Source organism: Giraffa tippelskirchi, chromosome 9, assembly GCF_054371585.1.
Source record: "Giraffa tippelskirchi isolate mGirTip1 chromosome 9, T2T-mGirTip1v1.2.pri, whole genome shotgun sequence".
NCBI classification, from domain to species: domain Eukaryota; kingdom Metazoa; phylum Chordata; class Mammalia; order Artiodactyla; family Giraffidae; genus Giraffa; species Giraffa tippelskirchi.
The window spans coordinates 83,636,507-83,655,779 of NC_137283.1; the positions used below are offsets into that span (position 1 = coordinate 83,636,507).

Below are 19,273 nucleotides of genomic sequence, written 5' to 3' on the forward strand. Positions count from 1 at the left end.
CCAGGCTCCGCTGTCCATGGGATTTCCCAGGCAGGAATACTGGAGGGGGTTGCCATGCCCTCCTCCAGGGGATCTGTCTGATCCAGGGATTGAAACTGCATCTCTTATATCTCCTGCATTGGCAGGCGGGTTCTTTACCACTAGCACCACCTGGGAAGCCCCGTTATCCGATAGGTAACATTAATTGTAAACAAAAATAAATGGTTGGAAACCAGTGCAGCACCTGAGCCAAGTGTGCTCAGTTTCCACCCTTTGGACACAGGTGCTAGATGCTGGGTGCTGAGATCAACTTAGGTTGACATAAGTCTACAACTGATCATAGGATGGCATGGAATATAACATTATGTGTGAAAATTGAGTGGCAGCTGTGATTTTTAGATAAGGCCAATATTTATCAAAGTGCTGCTTTGAGAACTCTAACACAGACAGAGTTACCACTTGCTAGGCTGTGCTACTGTGCTAAGTCACTTCAGTCGTGTCCGACTCTGCAACCCCATGGACGGCAGCCCGCCAGGCTCCTCTGTCCATGAAATTCGCCAGGCAAGAATACTGGAGTGGGTTGCTGTGCCCACCTCCAGGGGATCTTCCCAACCCAGGAATTGAACCTGTATTTGCTGCATTGCTGGCAAGTTCTTTACCTCTAGCGCCACCTGGGAAGTCCCAAGAGTTTCCATGAAGATAGCTCAATATTTCAAAACCTTTGGAAATATTATTTTGGCCTATTGAGTGGGTATTTTTGTCTATAGATGAATATACACTTTGCTCACTTGGGGTACTTTCATCATATGAAATCATGAATAAGGTACTGGAAGAAACTGAAACCCTGGCTTCATCATCGAGAAGACAGACACTCTAAGCCTTGAGGGGTTTTTTGTTTTGTTTTTGTTTTCATCTTTAATAAGAGGGATAGTTATCTGTTGACTTCTAAAGTCTGACTCATTTCTAAATAGTCCTTGACTTTGCAATTCTATCCATTACACATACTAGGTGTGATCACTCACCTAGAGCCAGACATCCTGGAATGTGAAGTCAAGTGAGCCTTAGGAGGCATCACTATGATCAAAGCTAGTGGAGGTGATGAAATTCCAGTTGAGCTATTTCAAATCCTGAAAGATGATGCTGTGAAAGTGCTGCACTCAATATGCTAGCAAATTTGGAAAACTCAGCAGCAGCCACAGGACTGGAAAAGGTCAGTTTTCATTCCAATCCCAAAGAAAGGCAATGCCAAAGAATGCTCAAACTACCACACAATTGCACTCATCTCACACGCCAGTAAAGTAATGCTTAAAATTCTCCAAGCCAGGCTTTAGCAATACATGAACCGTGAACTTCCAGATGTTCAAGCTGGTTTTAGAAAAGGCAGAGGAACCAGAGATCAAATTGTCAACATCTGCTGGATCATTGAAAAAGCAAGAGAATTCCAGAAAAACATCTATTTCTGCTTTATTGACTATGTCAAAGTCTTTGACTGTGTGGATCACAATAAACTGGAAAATTCTGAAAGAGATGGGAATACCAGACCACCTGACCTGCCTCTTGAGAAACCTGTATGCAGGTCAGAAAGCAACAGTTAGAAGTGGACATGGAACAACAGACTGGTTCTAAATAGGAAAAGGAATATGTCAAGGCTGTATATGGTCACCCTGCTTATTCAACTTATATGCAGACTACATCATGAGAAACGCTGGGCTGGAGGAAGCACAAACTGGAATCAAGATTGCCAGGAGAAATATCAATAACCTCAGATATGCAGATGACACCACACTTATGGCAGAAAGTGAAGAAGAACTAAAGAGCCTCTTGATGAAAGTAAAAGAAGAGAGTGAAAAAGTTGGCTTAAAGCTCAACATTCAGAAAACTAAGATCATAGCATCTGGTCCCATCACTTCATGGCAAAGAGATGGGGAAACAGTGGCTGACTTTATTTTTCTAGGCTCCAAAATCACTGCAGATGGTGATTGTAGCCATGAAATTAGAAGATGCTTACTCTTTGCAAGGAAAGTTACAGCCAAACTAGACAGCATATTAAAAAGCAGAGACATTACTTTGCCAACAAAGGTCTGTCTAGTCAAGGCTATGGTTTTTCCAGTGGTCATGTATGGATGTTAGACTTGGACCATAAAGAAAGCTGAGTGCCAAAGAATTGATGCTTTTGAACTGTGGTGTTGGAGAAGACTCTTGATTGTCCCTTGGACTGCAAGGAGATCCAACCAGTCCATCCTAAAGGAGATCAGTCCTGGGTGTTCATTGGAAGGACTGATGTTGAAGCTGAAACTCCAATACTTTGGCCAGTTGATGTGACGAGCTGACTCATTTGAAAAGACCCTGATGCTGGGAAAGATTGAGGGCAGGAGGAGAAGGGGACGACAGAGGATGAGATGGCTGGATGGCATCACCGACTCGATGGACATGGGTTAGGGTGGACTCTGGGAGTTGGTGATGGACAGGGAGGCCTGGTGTGCTGCGGTTCATGGGGTTGCAAAGAGTCGGACACGACGGAGCGACTGAACTGAACACATACATAGTATTAACACGAGTAAAGAGGTCAAAACTATTTTTACTGGGTAAGCAATTAACTATTAGTTTTTAGGTAAAGCATTACAACAGAATCTTTTAAATTGATTACTAAACAAGAGTGAAGCATATCATATTATCACTATAAGCAGGAATGTCAGAATCATAACAGATAATTGCTAAAGGTAAGCCATAAGCCAAAGTGAAGTGGTTTGCCAAAGGTTACACCGCCTTCCTCTGATCTCTGGCCAGTCCTATGTCCGTTGTTCAGCAATCCACCTTTTCTTCCTGGTCACCTTAATAACTATCTGCAGTCTGAATCCTGCAATGGTGGTGTTGTTTAGTCCTTTAAAAGGATAGCCTCTCTGATCTATGTTAGAGGGTCCAGCATGAAACTAAAGAGCATGACAAATCACCTGAAACCTTTTCTTTCCTGAGCCCCTCTGGGGGAGTCAGAAAGAATGAGCCATTCGTAATTCATTCAAGTATGTTTATACTTCAGAAGAAGCTCTCAGGTCCCCTTAGTTCTTCACACACATGATGGCTTCAGAGGTGAGAACTTGCCAGTCTTCCTTGTTTTGAATCCATTATCTGCGATGGTAATGATGCTTTTGAACTGTGGTGTTGGAGAAGACTCTTGAGAGTCCCTTGGACTGCAAGGAGATCCAACCAGTCCATCCTAAAGGAAATCAGTCCTGAATATTCACTGGAAGGACTGATGCTGAAGCTGAAGCTCCAATACTTTGGCCACCTGATGGGACGAGCGGACTCTTTGGAAAAGACCCTGATGCTGGGAAAGATTGAAGGCAGGAGGAGAAGGGGACGACAGAGGATGAGATGGTTGGATGGCATCACCGACTCAATAGACATGAGTTTGAGCAAACTCCGGGAGATGGTGATGGACAGAGGAGCCTGGTGTGCTGCAGTCCATGGGGTCACAAAGAGCCAGATACAACTTAGCGACTGAACAGCGACCACCTGCCACTGTGCCTTTGAAGGGAAATAGAAGTAACTTACACCACCCAGAATGGCAGCACTTGGATTTTCCCCCAATTCCACCCAGTCTTTCCCTCCATTTTCTTAGGCATGAAGGGTTGGCATCCTCCCCGTCACTCTCACAGGTTTGTACTGCAGACCAAAGAGGAAGCAAGAACGCCTCTCTCTTCTCTAACTCCTAGCCATCCTTCAACTGCTGGTTTTCTCCTCTACAGTAAAGTGCCCAGTTTTGTTTTGTTTACAACATTTTCCATAAAAAAAAAAAAAAGGACAGGCTTTAAATCCTGACTTAGATTCTGAAATAATGGTCTGTCTGTGACGAGACTCGTGACTAAACCACCAGGTGCCACCGCCACGCCTTCATGGAGGGCGATGCTTTTAAGAGATTTTAGAGAGAGAAAGACAGAACCACCTGCAGGAGATGCTGGAGAAAAGGCAGCTTCCTATGCAGAGGAAGCAAGTTGAGCAAGTCAAGGCAAGGTGAGCTGGCTGCTCTGCAAGGCATTCTGTGGGCTGGGGTGGGAGTTCAGCTGGGGGGCAGGCAGGGTGGGGCGGTCAGGAGCCAGGTCACAGATGCGGGGTGCCACATGGTCTTTCAGAGTTGACTGATATTTTAACTATGCATACGAATTACTTTAACAGAAATAAAGAGCCATGAAAGAATAAATGGGAAGTGGAGGCAGAAAAGCTTGAGCATTCTGTCAATGGCGCCACAGGTCAGGGAGGATGGAGGAGTAGCCATAGAGGGTGACACTACTGAAGGAAGAATTGTGCTGAGACGGAAGGGGCCAGAGCATATTGATGTCTTGTGTGGACGTAACAGGTGAAAAAGGGAAGTTGAAAGAGCAGAAGGGTAAAGAGATGGCCAATCATGAAATCCTGAAGGATGTGGTAGCGGGGAAACACTGACCATCGTCTGGGTTGGGAAAGTTTGGGAATTAACCTGTCCTCACTGAAAATATCATAAAGACGACAGTAGAAACTGAATACCTCTGTTTAATTAGGTGACCCAGATGGGAAAGTTACTTTCAAGAAATGATCAAGATCCTTTGGGCTGTGTCTCATCTTGGAATGTTTCTGGTACTATGCATACTACATGGCCATGATCATAGTATGTAGAAACAGCCAACGCACACAAATTGTCTTTGTGTGTGTTGGCTGTTTCTGCATACTAAGATGGTCAGTGGTAAAGAATTTGTCTGCCAATGCAAAAGCTGCAGGAGATGCAGATTTTATCCCTGGCTCAGAAAGATCCCCTGGAGGAGGGCATGGCAATCTACTCCAGTATTCCTGCCTGGGAAATCCCATGGATAGAGGAGCCTAGCGGGCTACAGTCCGTGGGGTTACAAAGAGTCAGACAGGACTTAGGGACTGAGAACAACAAGATCAGGGCTGCTCTATAGCTCTGTGAATGGGGCCCCACGTGTCCCCACATTGTAATCTGTGGCAATGGTACCCCTCTCCCTCCCAGGATAAGATCTGATGGCATCTGTCCACAGTAGCCCTGGTGAGATCCCCGCTACATAATACTTTGTTCCAGAACAGGGGAAAAAAAAAAAAAAACCTCTCATCTTTTCATCCCATTCACTCTTACAAAAGCACATGCATCTTAAAAAAAAAAACAACACATTAAATTCACACATGGAAGCCAAAGTTGGAGTGCACCGAATCCTCCACCTCCAACCCCCAGTGGATGTCACTCCTAATATGCAGTTTAAAACAAAGCTGGCCAATCAACGTCGAGTTGGAGCTAAAATTACAAAGGAAAACTGCCACAGCGCTTGCTCTTTATCATTTCTGAAAAGTGAATATGTGTGGAGCCACCAAGTTTTCTTAGTGGGCTGTATCCCAAGATCCAGATGTATAAACATCCTGTCCATGCATGGTTAAGCGTCTTCTGGGCCCTCCCTGTGGATGGAATGAGCTTCCAGGCAGAGCCCCTGTAAGCGTGATGTGTGCAGGTGAAAAAGCAAAACAGCAGCAGCAACAGTTGATTAGGAGGTCACTGAAGAATGGCGGGTAGAATAAAAAACTGCAGCGTTTCATCCTTTGGACTCTTTCGTTTGTTCAGATACAACATGTTATGGTACAACAACACTACAAAGCTTAGATGCCAGGGAGGCATAGCTTAGATGCCAGGGAGGCATTTGAATGACAGCGGAGCGTCCTTGTTTCTGAAGGGGATGATGTCCACACTACAAAAGAGGGGAGCTCCCTTTCAAAAGAGCACAAGTCAATATTCCAAATGTCAAGATCTCTAGTTTAAATGTGTTCAAAAGTTTGTGTTTTCTTTTTTTCTCATTCTCCCTCTTCTTCTACCTTGAAATTCCCTTATCAGGGCATGTTGACTGTGGTTGCTTAACATTTTAAAATATGTTTGCTGAGAACTGAGCTGTCAGCCACAGTGATCTGATTAAGTGAGTGTGAATATGGAGACGGGTCTATCTCCTTCATCCACAATTTGAGTCCAGGTTCTACAGGGAACAGGAAGTCCAGTGTGAAAAGAACTTGGAAGACAGTCTCTTTATCCTGAAGCTTAATGATTCCCTGGTGGCTCAGATGGTAAAGAACCTGCCTGCAGTGTGGGAGACCCAGGTTCAATTCCTGGGTCAGGATGATTCCCTAGAGAAGGGAAGGCTAATCACTCCCGAACGCTTGTCTGGAGATTCCATGGACAGAGGAGCCTGCCAGGCTATAGTTCATGGGATCACAAAGGGTCACACTTGACTGAGCCACTAATACTTTCCCTTTTTTTTTTTTTAAGGGCTTCCCTTGTGACTCAGCTGGTAAAGAATCTGCCCGCAATGCAGGAGACCTGGGTTCAATCTCTGGGTTGGGAAAATCTCCTGGAGAAGGGAAAGGCTACCCACTCCAGTATTCTGGCCTGGAGAATTCCATGGACTGTATCAGCTATGGCGTCACAAAGAGTCGGACATGACTGAGTGACTTTCACTTTTAAACAATGGGCTAAAAACTAATCATATATCTTAAAAAAAAAAAAAAAATCTACCTTTACGCAAATATCCAGAGCAGGGACTATCCAAATGATTCTGGAACCCTCACAATTTAGAAATGGAAAATAGCAACCTGTAACTAAGTACTTACTGTGTTGTTGTAAAGTTGACCCAGTTGGCTCAAAGACTTGGAAAGGTGCTGCCTACCTGAGACTTCAGATGCTAAGCTGAGGGTTATCAGCCTTGAGCTCATTTGTGGTTATTTGACTATGAAGCACCACATCCACATCAACGCGGTTAATCTCGTAGACAACAGCATTTTGCATTCACTCACTCTTCATGCATATTAAAACATGCTTAAAATAAACAATAATGATATGAACACAAGTAATAATACACTTCACCACACCACACACACACACACACACACACACATACACACACACTCATGAACTGGTTCTGTACTTGCACTTGCAAAGTCCACACTTGACTGTGAAAATGTTTCAATTCAATTAAGCTATGCATGATGTCATTTTATGTCTTGGCAACAAAGTATCAAAATTTACTGACCGCTATTCTGTATCCATTACAACCTCTGTTGAGTTATAAAGGGCCACTTGGCAGCACCCCTCCACAATTTAAATCAACTGCACACTTGAATAGAGCGTGAGTCTGACATTAATGGCTCTAAAATTCCAAAATCTTTACAATACACACAGACACACACAAATAAGTAAAACTCTGTTTTTAGAATTCCATATATTATTTCCATTTTATTTCACATTCGAATTATTTCCTGAAATTGGCTTCGGGGCTTTGTTTTTGCAAAACTTGAGAGGCCTAGGCCCTGTGATAACTAGGAGATGGTGTCTGCTTTCTGTTTATTTCCCACACATAAAGCAAATGTGGAGTTCGATGGAAGCAAATGACAACTGGTAAACTATTTCCTATTTCAGAAAAGAGTTTTTGAAAAATCAATTATGGTGGAACAAGGCCTGCTTAATTTCATTTACAATTAGGAAATAAGGCAGCAGCTTTGGAGAGGTCGTGATCCAGGCCCCACCCCCCCACCCCACCTCCCCCTCCTCCCTATCTTACTGGTTCCACTGATGAGTCTACTTTCTCAAAGCAAAAATGGCTCTAGGGGTCAGGCCCTGCCTCAGGCCCAGCATTCTCCACCAAGCATGTAACACAGTAGTTTTGCTAGTGAGTTCTATGTCCCGGCCTCAACACAAATCCACAAAATAGGAAAGACACATGGCTATTAGTTGATTATTTTATGAACGAGATATCGAAAACTCCAGTTAGTACACACAGAGAGTGGGCAGGGACAGACAGCAGCAGTAGCATCTGCTCGACCTACCCCCTCCGCCACTGCCCTCAGCCCTTCCCCCCTGCAGGAGAGGTAGCGCTGCTGGCTGCAGATTTCTTCAGCTCTATTTTCATAGACTGAGTCTCAGCTCGAGGCTCGAATTTGGTCAGATTTCCTGTTCCTGGGGCTGCCACTACTGGCTTTCCTGCTTTCATACCTTTTGACATAGGAATGCGGGTGGGTGTAGGCCGCTGGGCTGACCCGTCTTGTCCCGACTGCAAGAGAAGAAAAGACAGAGGCACAAGGGCCGCGTTGGTGAGTCTCCCCCTGGAAATGCCATCCATCTGAACATAAGCACACCACAGGGCCACCCACAGATGACCCCACCCAGAGAAGACTGTTGTTAGAAAGGTGGCTTGCTGTCTAGTCCACTTTCCCCTTTTCCCTCTCCCTGAACATCTATGCCCAGTGTGTTTCTGTTCCTAAGCTCCCAACCTTCACTTCTATTTCACAGAAAAACTACAGGCTGCCCTGCATACACTTGGGTGTTTTTATCCCTCCTGTCCCCAAACCACCTCTGCTCTCTAGATGAAGCGGCTCTCCTTTCCCCTCCTAATGAGGCCAACCCTTCTTTTTTTGTCACTGTGGACCACATCCTCCATTTTGTTTTTTTGGCCTTGTGGCGGGCCATACTAGATCTAATTTCCCTGACTGTGAATCAGACCCCATGCCCTCTGCAGTAGAACTGTGGAGTCCAAACCACTGGAGCACCAGGGAATCTCCCTACACCCTCCTTCTTGAAACAACACAGTGATCTCGTTTCCAAGACAAACCATTCAACATCATGGTAATCCAAGTCTAATGCCTCAACCACTGATGCCAAAGAAGTTGAAATTGACGGGTTCTGTGAAGATCTACAAGCCTTCTGGAACTAACACCAAAAAAAGATGTCCATTTCATCTTAGGAGATTGGAATACAAAAGTAGAATTCAAGAGATACCTGGAGTAACAGGCAAGTTTGGCCTTGGAGTACAAAATGAAGCAGGGCAAAGGCTAACAGAGTTTTGCCAAGAGAACACACAGGTCATAGCAAACAACCTCTTCCAACAACATAAGAGATGATTCCTTCTTGAAGGAGTTCCTAAAACTCTCCTGCTGTGATGTCTCACTTGGGTCTCACCCATTGCCCTCCTGTCTCTGACTCCTTTCCATTCTCAAGACGGCTCCCAGTTCCAGCCTGCCTGCCTTCTAAATGTGGGTATCACCAGTCCTCTCCTCATTTTCCACACTCACCCTGAAAATCACCTCAGTTGTCACCCACATGTGTCTGAGACCCCGAACCTCGAGCCATCAGTTCAGTTCAGTCACTCAGTTGTGTCCAACTCTTTGTGACCGCATGGACTACAGCACGCCAGGCTTCCCTGTCCATCACCAACTCCCAAAGCTTGATCAAACTCATGTCCATCCAGTCGGTGATGCCATCCAATCATCTCAGCCTCTGTCATCCCCTTCTCCTCCTGCCTTCAATCTGTCCCAGCATCAGTGTCTTTTCCAATGAGTCAGTTCTTCGCATCATGTGGCGAAAGTATTGGAGCTTCTGGCGAAAGTACTGGAGCTTCAGCTTCAGCATTAGTCCTCCCAATGAATATTCAGGACTGATTTCCTTTTAGGATGGACTGGTTTGATCTCCTCGCAGTCCAAGGGACTCTCAAGAATCTTCTCCAGCACCACAGTTCAAAAGCATCAATTTTTCGGTGCTCAGCTTTCTTCATGGTCCAACTCTCACGTCCAACTCTCACATCACAGGGCTCTCCCTAAATGCAGATCCAGATTTCTAGCCACATACTAGACATTTCCAGGGCCCCTGAGGCATCTCAATTATAACATGCCCCAAACATTATTTATCTTCTTACCCAAACAGTAATCCCCCAGGTTTCTAATTTTATCCACCCCTACGGCCAAGCCAGAAACCTCCGAGCTAACCTCTGAACTCAATGTCATTAAATCTTCAGTTCTGTCTTCAGTATATCTCTGCAGCAACCCTCTCCAGTATTCTTGCCAGGAAAATCTCATGGACAGAGGAGTCTGGAAGGTTACAGTCCAAAGGGTCGCAAAGAGTTGGACACGACTAAGCATGCATACATGCACATCCTCATTTTCACTCCTCCAGTTCAAGCATACAACATCTCCAGCTTAGAGAACTGCAACTGTATCTCTGTCCTCAGCCTCTGCTTCCTCCAACTGATGCTTTAAATTGTTTTATAAACATATCTAAAACAAAAATAATGTCATTTTAAAAATCACTACCCTGTTTATGGCTCCCTTTGCTTACTCTCTGAGATTAAATGTCAATTCCATAATAAGACACACACGTCTTCAGCATCTGATCCCGGTGTGCATCTCCTCTTCTGCTCCTGCATAGTGTCTCCAGATCCGACTGCTGCAGCTCAGAGGGACTGCTCACTGTCCCCCACGTGACGTCTCTCCACACTGCCAACCCTGTGCACATGCTGCCCTCTCTCCTATCTGTGAATACCTCTGCCCCCGGGAAAGACTTCTCTGCTGGTTCCTTTGTACATCATGGCCTCACAGAACCACTAGGTGGATTCCAATCCTGCCTCTCCCACTAAGCTAAGAACTTCAACGGTCCTCTACCAGTCTACACCCAACCTGGTGCCTGAAGTACAGCTAAAATTGCACAAATGATCTAGTCACACTATTCGTCCCAAACTTCTTGTTGACTTTGATTTTATGGGATCTGATCTACCTAAAGTACGTGGGCCAGCATTTAGGCCTTAGAAATCTTAGACAATTGTTTTAAAGTCCTACTTGCATATGCGCTTTAATCAGTAATCCAAAATGTTACTCCAGAAGGGAGGGCTATCTCAATCTGACCCTTAGAATGGGAATAAGATGTTCTAGCAGAAACTTTGCTCTAAATGACAACAATTACTCCTCCGCTAGCTTTTATTAAAACAAAAACACCCAAGCTGTGCTGTGCTGCTTAAAAAAACAGTATTGAACCATTTGAGAAGGGTGAGCAGTTCTGAATGATATTCAGCTCCTATAGAGCCAATAACAAAAAGCTTTACTGACAAAGCAGTTTGTAAGTACTTCACTCTTTGAAGCCTGTCCTGGTCTATGCTTGTGCACAGGGAATTAAAGTAAATTATAGTGAAGATACAGGCAAATAAGCCACAGTTTCTATACTTAAATAATAAGCTTCCTGTCTTTTTAAGACTTTCTAATATCTGCTGCAGAATTTGTTCAGAGATTAGGGATCACAATTTCTAGTCTATTAGCTTAAATTAATATCTAAATAATACATGCTCTTCTATAATTTCATCTACAAATTTTTCCCAATAAATGAAGAAAATCACTGGAGGTATTTTGAAAAACAGAATTTATTTTTAAGTTCTGGCATTTATACTTTGGACATGCTTTCCTATAATCCATCTAGCCTTCCAGCTGGTTTTAACTAAATATTTATCAAGCACCTGCTCTCTGCACTATACTATTAATAAAACACACTGTTTAGACATGTAAATTCACTTCTTTTTCACTTAAAAAAATTTTTTGATAGCATAATCTTTTAATCTTACTTTTCAAATAAAGTATGACTATGACCATACATACATGAATATCAAATGTGTCAGGTTCTAAAAATATAACCCAGGAATAGCTTTCATTTTTTTGCACATTGGCCCATTTCTTCCAGCCTCCATTGTTTAAAATACTTTAAACATTAAAAATCAAATTTTCAACCTTATTATTAGCATAGGCTGAGGTGGCAAGAGGCCATCTTTGCAAGAGGGTTTCCGAGTCAACATGATTTAAGTGAAGAAAAGAAACTATCCCTCACAATTAGCTCAAATTAATAAAATAGGAGGCCCCTTTTTATTCTCATTTCCTGGTGTAGACAGGCTCTTGGGAAACACCTGTTAGTGGGTTCGGCGGAGGAGAGACGTGCTTTCCTTGCCTTTTGGGCAGAGTTATTCTCAGTCTTCACTTCCCGGCCTGACCCCCGCACTGGCCTGAACCAGGATCCCCCTCTACTCACCACTGACTGGGTTCCTCTGGCTGATGAAGTCGTGACCGGGGTAATGGTGATGGTGCTGGTCACTTTGCTCGCGCCAGGGCGTGGCGAGAGGTGGTTCCTGGGCGAGCGAAGGACGGTGCCGGTGGCCACCTCCTTCTCGGCCGTCACGTTGACCGGTCGGACAGTGATCACTGGACTCGCCCCTTCAGCCGAAGTCCCCGGGCCTCGCTTAAACTGAGAGCCTAGGTGAATGTGGATTTTGTTGTCTTCCGTGGTTATGATATTGGCATTGGCGTTGTATTTCCGGACTGGGGTTGGTCCAGGTTGCTTCTCCGGGGTGACCTTGAGGACCGTCCTTCCCACGGGCATTTCCTGGGATTCGGGAGGGGCAGCGATGTCCGTCGGGGCCGCCGACGTGGACACGGTCATGATCTGGATGGGGGATGTGGGCCGGTCGGCAAACGCCCCCCTCCCGCCCTCTGGGGTCTTCTCCCTGGAAAAGGTGGTGATGGTGACCGGGGACATGGCTCGCTCCGGGCCGAGGGTAGCGTCTCCGCCTTTCTGCTTCTGAGACAGGACGTTTGGGGAGGGGATGATGGTGATCCTCGGCTTCTGATTGCCCAGGGTGGGGATGACGGTGGTGCTCGAGAAGAACTCTTCTGCTGTGGGGCTGGTGATCTCCAGCGTGGCGGTGCTGTTCTCGTGGTCCGGGGTCACGCGAATGTGCAGCGGCTGGCCCTGCTTGGGCGAGAGGACCAGCTCTCCCGGGTGCCCTGGGCTGGCACTGGCGCGGGGCCCCTTCTCCGGAGTCACCGGGGGCCCGTTCTCCCTCTTCCTCATCCACGGGATCCAGGACTTTCTCAGGGTGAGCTCGTTGGCCGCGGGTGGATACCTGTCGAGAACTGACGAACGTTCCAGAGGCTTCTTCAGTCCTACCTGGCGAAGGTTGCTCATAATGTGGTTTTCCTCCTGAAAGGATTTGCGGATGAACACGGCCGGTGTGTCCTCCTCCGCCGCCTCACTGCCCAGGGCATCCGTCTGCACGCCCGTGGATGTCACGGGAACGTCCACCATCCTGCGCCCGTTCACGCTGGGCCGCAGGGCGCGGCTGTACCGCTTGGACAGCTCCAGCTCTTTGGTCAGATGAAGGACCTCCTGGCCCATGCTTTTGTTCTTATTTTCTTCTTCCATAAACCTCTGTTGAAGGACAGAGTAATCCACTTGGAGCTGAGAAAGCTGATCTTCTTTGTTCATCAGTTCGTGAATCTTCTCTTTAAGAGCTTGGACCTCAGCTTTTAAATCGCGACTTTTGGCTTCTTCCAGCCGAAATCTGTGTCTCAGCTCGGCTTCTTGGCTCACAGCCTCACCTTTCTCTATGGCTTTGTTCTTGGCGATTTGGTGTTTGATCTCCTCCAGTTGTTGAGAGAGGAAATTGGCCTTATCCTGCTCGGTTCTAAATTTCTGCTCCAGTTGGTCATACTCATCTTCCGTCTTCATCAAGTCCCCTTCCACCACCTCTAGCTGTTGGAGACGGCTCTTCAGTCTCTCAATTTCCAGGGTGAGTTCCTGAATTTTGTTATCTTCCGGGCAGGTGAGCTCAGGTCCTTTTCGAGACCTTCCTCTTGTTATTTCTCTCTCCACTTCCTCTATTCCATCAAGTCTCTTCTTTAATAAGTCCACACTGCAGCTTAATTCAGAGGATTTTTCTTCTTCACTTTTCAGTTTGCCTATTAACTCATCTCTCTCTTTCGTTAAATTGTATACCTTTTCCTCCATTTCAGATTTCAGCTTTAAAAGCTTCTTACTTTCTTCGATGAGTTTTTCTGTGACATCCATAACCTTTCCTTGCTCCACCTTAAAATTTTTGTTGAGTCCATCCACTTTTCTCTCCTCTTGCTTTATTTTTTCCATCATATTTTTCCTTTCATCCACCAGCATCACGGTAAAGGACTTCAACTTTGTAAGATCGTCTTTGAGGCTTAATTCAGCCTTTTCCAATCGACTTTCAGAACATTCCAGTTCTTTAACCCGACTCTTGACCACCTCCAATTCATTGAGCAGGTCTTTGGTTAAGTTCTTTTCTTTCTCCAGATTTAAGTGCAGCTGGGTGCACTCGGATTTACTCTTGCTAAAGGCTTCTTCCAATTTCTCCAGTTCCGACATTCTCTTCTGTAACTTCTCAACTTCAAGTTTGAGCTCCCGGCTATGGTGTTCTTCCTCCTGCAGTTTCTTCCTCAGTTCCCGGCACTGGGATTCAGTTTTCGTGATCTCTTCATCTTTACCCTCCATCTCAAGCACGCGCTTCCGTAGATTTTCCACTTCTGCCATGAGGCTGGAGTTGCCGCATTCCCCTTTGGCAATCTTATCTCTCAGTTCCTGAAGCTCTCCTTCTGCCTTCTGAAGGTTTCTGTTGGTCTCTTCCAGCTCCTCGATTCTCTGAGTCAAGCCAACCAGCTTGAGTCTGAGTTGTCTGTTGTGAGACTCCTGACTGGCCAACTTAGCATTCATCTCTTCATGCTCCTGGGAAAACCTTGATGCCTTGTGCTCGAAGTCCGCTTCCAACTTGAGCAATTTCTGCCTGTCTTCTTTGGACTTGGAAGTGATGGCTTTGAGCTTTTCTTCCTCTTCCCTCAGTTTCTGAGTCAGATCCTGTACTTTCTGGCTCTGCAGGCCAAGTTGCTCGATATGCATCTGCCTTTCATCCACCAGCATGAGTGCAAAGGACTTGAGTTTCACAAGCTCATCTCTCAGTTTGTTGAGCCGCTTAGCATTTTCCTTTTCTTTGCGGGCTTGGTAAGCTTTTTCCTGTTCAAGGAGTTTTTTCAACCTAGAAAACAAAATATATTAAAATATCCCATTTTATTACATGATATTTTATTTATGATATGTTTTTATACATATTAACAGATTGCATGCATGCTAAGTCTTTTCAGTTGTGTCCAACTCTTTGAGACCCTATGGACTGTAGCCCACCAGGCTCCTCTGTCCATGGGATTCTCCAGGCAAGAACACTGGAGTGGGTTGCCATGTCCTCCTCTGGGGATCTTCCCGACCCAAGGATCCAACCCACATCTCTTAGGTCTTCTGCATTGGCAGGCAGGTTCTTTACCACTAGCACCACCTGGGAAGCCCATTAAAAGATTAATCAGCAATAAGTTTGTCTTAGATATGAGCCAAAAATAAAATAAAATGTTATTATAAGAAATCCCCTGACAGTTACTGAATATGAAGGTTTAACACATAGCCATAAATGAAACCAGCCAGAAGCCAGGATGCTGGCTATCCATAGTAAGGGGCAGCAGCTGGAAGGGAGCCTAGAGAGGGCTTTTCACCAGTTTCTGTCTCATAATCTGTGTGCCTTTTACACAGAATTATTCAGCTTCTGAAATTTCAGTAAGTTGAAACCTGATGAGTCCCTTTCTACATATATGTTATATTTCAATAATATAGCGAAGGAGTAAAATTTAGGTTTTGCAATAATATTGACTATTTAGGTAGAATTTTCTGTATTCTAGGCACTAGTCTTTATTTTACCCTCATGGCAAGCCTCTGAGGCAGGTATTGCCACTGTCATCCCCATGAGGAAGATGAAAAGGGACCAGCCCCAGTCAGTCAGTAAGGAACGGGTCTGGGGTCTCATGTGGTACAGCCCAGAATACTTGCTCTTCACCTCGCATTGTAAGACTTCAAAAGAGAAATTCACTTTAACTGAAAGGGAAGACTCAGGAAAGAAGATGCTTTGGGTTTCCCTGTTTTGTATGCAACTATCACCCAACAGGAGCAGAGCAAGACGAGCTCTTTGATGGAGAGCCGAGCTGCATAACTATTTCAGTTAACACCAGAGCTGGCACAGGGTCCTGTCTCTGCTTTCTGATTGAAACATTTCCTTTTAGATTGAGAGCTAGGTAGGGAGGAAACACAAATTCCTATCAATACAGAAAGATGTGGCAGTCACAGGAATTACTGTTGTATATGCATGAAATGCATTTTCTCTATGGTGGCGGTGTTGTTTAGTTGCTAAATCGTGTCTGACTCTTTGCAGCCCCATAGACTGTAGCCTGACTGTAGCTCTCCAGGCTCCTCTGTCCATGGGATTTCGCAGGCAAGAATACTGGAGTGGGTTGCCATTTCCTTCTCCAGGGTTATGGTGTTAATGTATAGATTTTAATGTTAATGTGTAGCTTTAAAGAGTAGAAATATAAGTAGACCAAAGTATATTTACAGTACTTATGGTTGTCAGTTAGCTTACACCAATTTTTAATATTTCTTTTCAATTATCCATAAAACAAAGTCAATATAATATTTACCATATGTAGTATAAGAATGTATTTAGTAATTTATGCTTATATGAGAAGCAAATTATAAACAACCACTAATGTATTTGTTGTAAGTACATTTTTTTCTTTCAATATATTTTGAACTTTATTTATTATGAATGATTTATTTCATAATTAGATGAACTTGGATTAGATTAGATTTACTTGGATAACAGATTAGCTGTTATCCAAGTAAAGAGAAGTTTAACAATGTCATACTGGATTGTGCAAGAAATGATTGAACATACACAGAATAACTATGATCAAGCCCAGTGTCAGATAGTTACTACAGAAATAGCGCAGCTGAGCTCATTAGGTTTTTTTTCATAGAATTTATTTCTATAAAATATACCATTGTATCTAAGCATCTATTAACTGAAATGAGTAACTTCCAAACTCATTATGGCTTTATTTATAAAATAAGACAAAAATATTATTTTCAAATCCATGACTTGAATGAGTAACACTGTAACAGCTTTACTAATTGTGGCTCTTACATGTGTAAATGGGCATTTGATTGATTATCTTTTTACTTGGCATCAACACAACTGAAATGTCACTTTACTGTAGAATAAGAGACTTCAGGGGATATTTTCAAATTCCTTGACCTTAACTAGATTGTTAGAGACAAATTCCTTTAAAACATCACTACTCTCAAATTTAAGGCTCAAAGTGTTGAAATTTCTAAAGATAGTCGTTGAAGAATCTTATGCCTCTGTGCCATTAGAGGCAGAGAGTTGGAATGGCTGAAACATGGACTTTGGGGTCAGACACAACTGTATCTGAATCCTGGCCCTGCTGAGTGTTTTAACTGAAACACTTGACCCTATGTTTTCTAGGCTGTAGAGGAAGGTGCAATGGATACTAATACCTCCTTCACAGGATGTTCGAAAGACTGAGAGATGGTAAAGTGACTGACACACAAACTCAACACATGCGTGTAATAAAACACAAAAACAAGTATAAGAACTAGAGAGTATGCTGTTTCCTCCACATGGGAAGTCTGTTCAATGCGCTTTGTGTTTAATCTGTAAGTATTTTTACATCATTATCTTGACTTTAATAGTAAAACCTGGGGCAGTGATGTTTCAACCAGAGAAACAATTTTCTGCTCAGGAGACAATTCTGTGAGCCAAAGGCATAACCTTAGATCTTGGCTCCATAAAACCACATTTTTCAGGTCCTCTTAGTGACTATTTCTCTTTTTCTAGGCCCATTAAACTTCTCTCCTTCCCTCTTCTTTCACATTTTAAGCCATTCTCATCTTTTAAGGGCTTCCCCTGTGGCTCAGCTGATGAAGAATCTGCCTGTAATGCAGGAGACCTGGGTTCAATCCCTGGGTCGGGAAGATCCCCTGGAGAGGGGAAAGGCTACCCACTCCAGTATTCTGGCCTGGAGAATTCCATGGACTATATAGTCCATGGGGTTGCAAAGAGTCAGACACCACAGAGTGACTTTCACTTTCATCTTTTAAAGTGGGCCTAACAGCAATACACAACCCATTCTCTGCAGGTCCCAAAGCCCAGTTTTCCAGTTGGTGTAGCTGAGGGTTAGATCCAGGACTTGGTAGGTTTGTGTGGCTCAGTCAGGACAGTCTGCCAACAGTCCCTGTGCACAGAGACCTGCAGTCAAGTGTCTGTAGGCAGGCTGTTGGGATGGGAAGGATGAGATAAGCTGTGAAGACTTTGCCAAAGATAATGTGGACTTTGTGACTGCTCACTCACTGGCAGGAAGGGAGAGAGAGAGAAAAAAAAAATTACTTCAGTGCTTTGGGTCTGAATAACTGCAAATAGTAATACCTTTAATAGAAGCAGGGAAAGAGATGAGAAAGGGTATTGGCAGAAATTGAGAGTCAAAGCAACACTAACTTGAAAAGTATGCCAGACAATAGTTAACAATACTGTATTGTATACTTAAAAAAAATTTTAAGATGGTAGATCTTGGGTTTTTATTTCAATAAGGGAAGTGACATTCCCTTAAACATGGGAATAAATGTGACCTCCAAAGGAGAAACTATGCACAGAGAGAAAAAGGAAAGGATGGAGAAAAAAACTCTGCGAAATACCCAGAAATAAAGGGCAAAAGAATGAGGAGGAGCTATGGAACACATGTCAAGAGAGGGGACTGAGGTGGGGAGATATAATTTTCTTCAAACTATATCTGAAGAAAAAAAAATTAAGAAAAAGTCCTGGAAAATTTACTAAAATGTCAGATAAAGGGAGAAATTTGTAAACAAATATAAAGCGGAGTGGAGAGAAAGGTGCAAGCAGAGACCCATGGAACAACGCAGGGGTGCCAAAGAAAGAGAGTGCTTGTCTCCACTGACCTGCCCTTCCAGTCAATATTGGCATTCCATTTTCAGGTGTTTTTTTTTTTTTTCTTCTCTCATATCTACAAATCCTCGTTTTTACATTAAACAAGCATTGAGAAGCATTATCATATCATTGTGCACATTTCACAAACCATAACGACTATGGCATATTATGTTTCTATTTCAAACAATTTTCTTATAGTTATGCTTTCACATTGTGCTTTAAACACTTAATTTGCTTTACATTACAGGGCACTATTTCCATGTAATTACATTACTGAAGGAGCAAATTAAGAGGATTTTGGTGCTTTATGTGCCCACTGGTCCTACTACTTCCCTCCGCTCTCTTTTCTATCTGTCTTGCCTTTCTTCAACCATACCCTGGTTCTGAACATATTAACATTAAAAAGAAACAAACCAGAAGACCAAGACTAAGGAAGTGAATTAGTGCCCTAATTCTCATCAGCAGTTGCAAGCAGAGCATTAAGTATTCTGAAATCAAATTTATTCTTGGCAAGTTCTTAATTTTCTGCAAACATTTTATCTTATTTAGAGGACAAAAGGAAGACAGTAATCTAATAGGTTTTTCATAATTCTCTTGCCTTTCTTAATAACTATTCTTAAATGTATTCCTCATTTCTCTTTCACACCAAATAAAACTATGTTTTTTTTTTTAACTTACAAATCTGTCATTTATAAACATGTTCAGAAATTCAGTAATTTTCACCAAGATGTTAAAAGTATAGGCTCAAATGATCTGTTTATGGGGTACACATTTGTCAAGACTCATCAAAACATATAATTAAAATCGGTGAATTTTGTAATATATAA

At 43.6% G+C, this 19,273-nt stretch overlaps 1 protein-coding gene across 12 annotated transcripts in view; it reads right to left on the reverse strand.

Moving 5' to 3' along the window:
• Window positions 1–19,273, reverse strand: part of FILIP1 (filamin A interacting protein 1) — a 223,104-nt gene that overhangs the window by 6,249 nt on the left and 197,582 nt on the right. For 6 of the 12 annotated variants that reach the window (XM_081530782.1, XM_081530788.1, XM_081530792.1 and 3 more), the window contains 2 exons: window positions 11,837–14,642; window positions 7,994–8,051 (listed from right to left, as the gene is read on the reverse strand). In XM_081530782.1, coding sequence (XP_081386908.1) covers window positions 7,994–8,051; window positions 11,837–14,642 — 2,864 coding nt within the window. Of the gene's footprint in view, window positions 1–7,827; window positions 8,052–11,836; window positions 14,643–19,273 lie in introns of all 12 variants that reach the window. The other 6 variants (XM_081530793.1, XM_081530783.1, XM_081530784.1 and 3 more) reach the window with 3 other exon arrangements.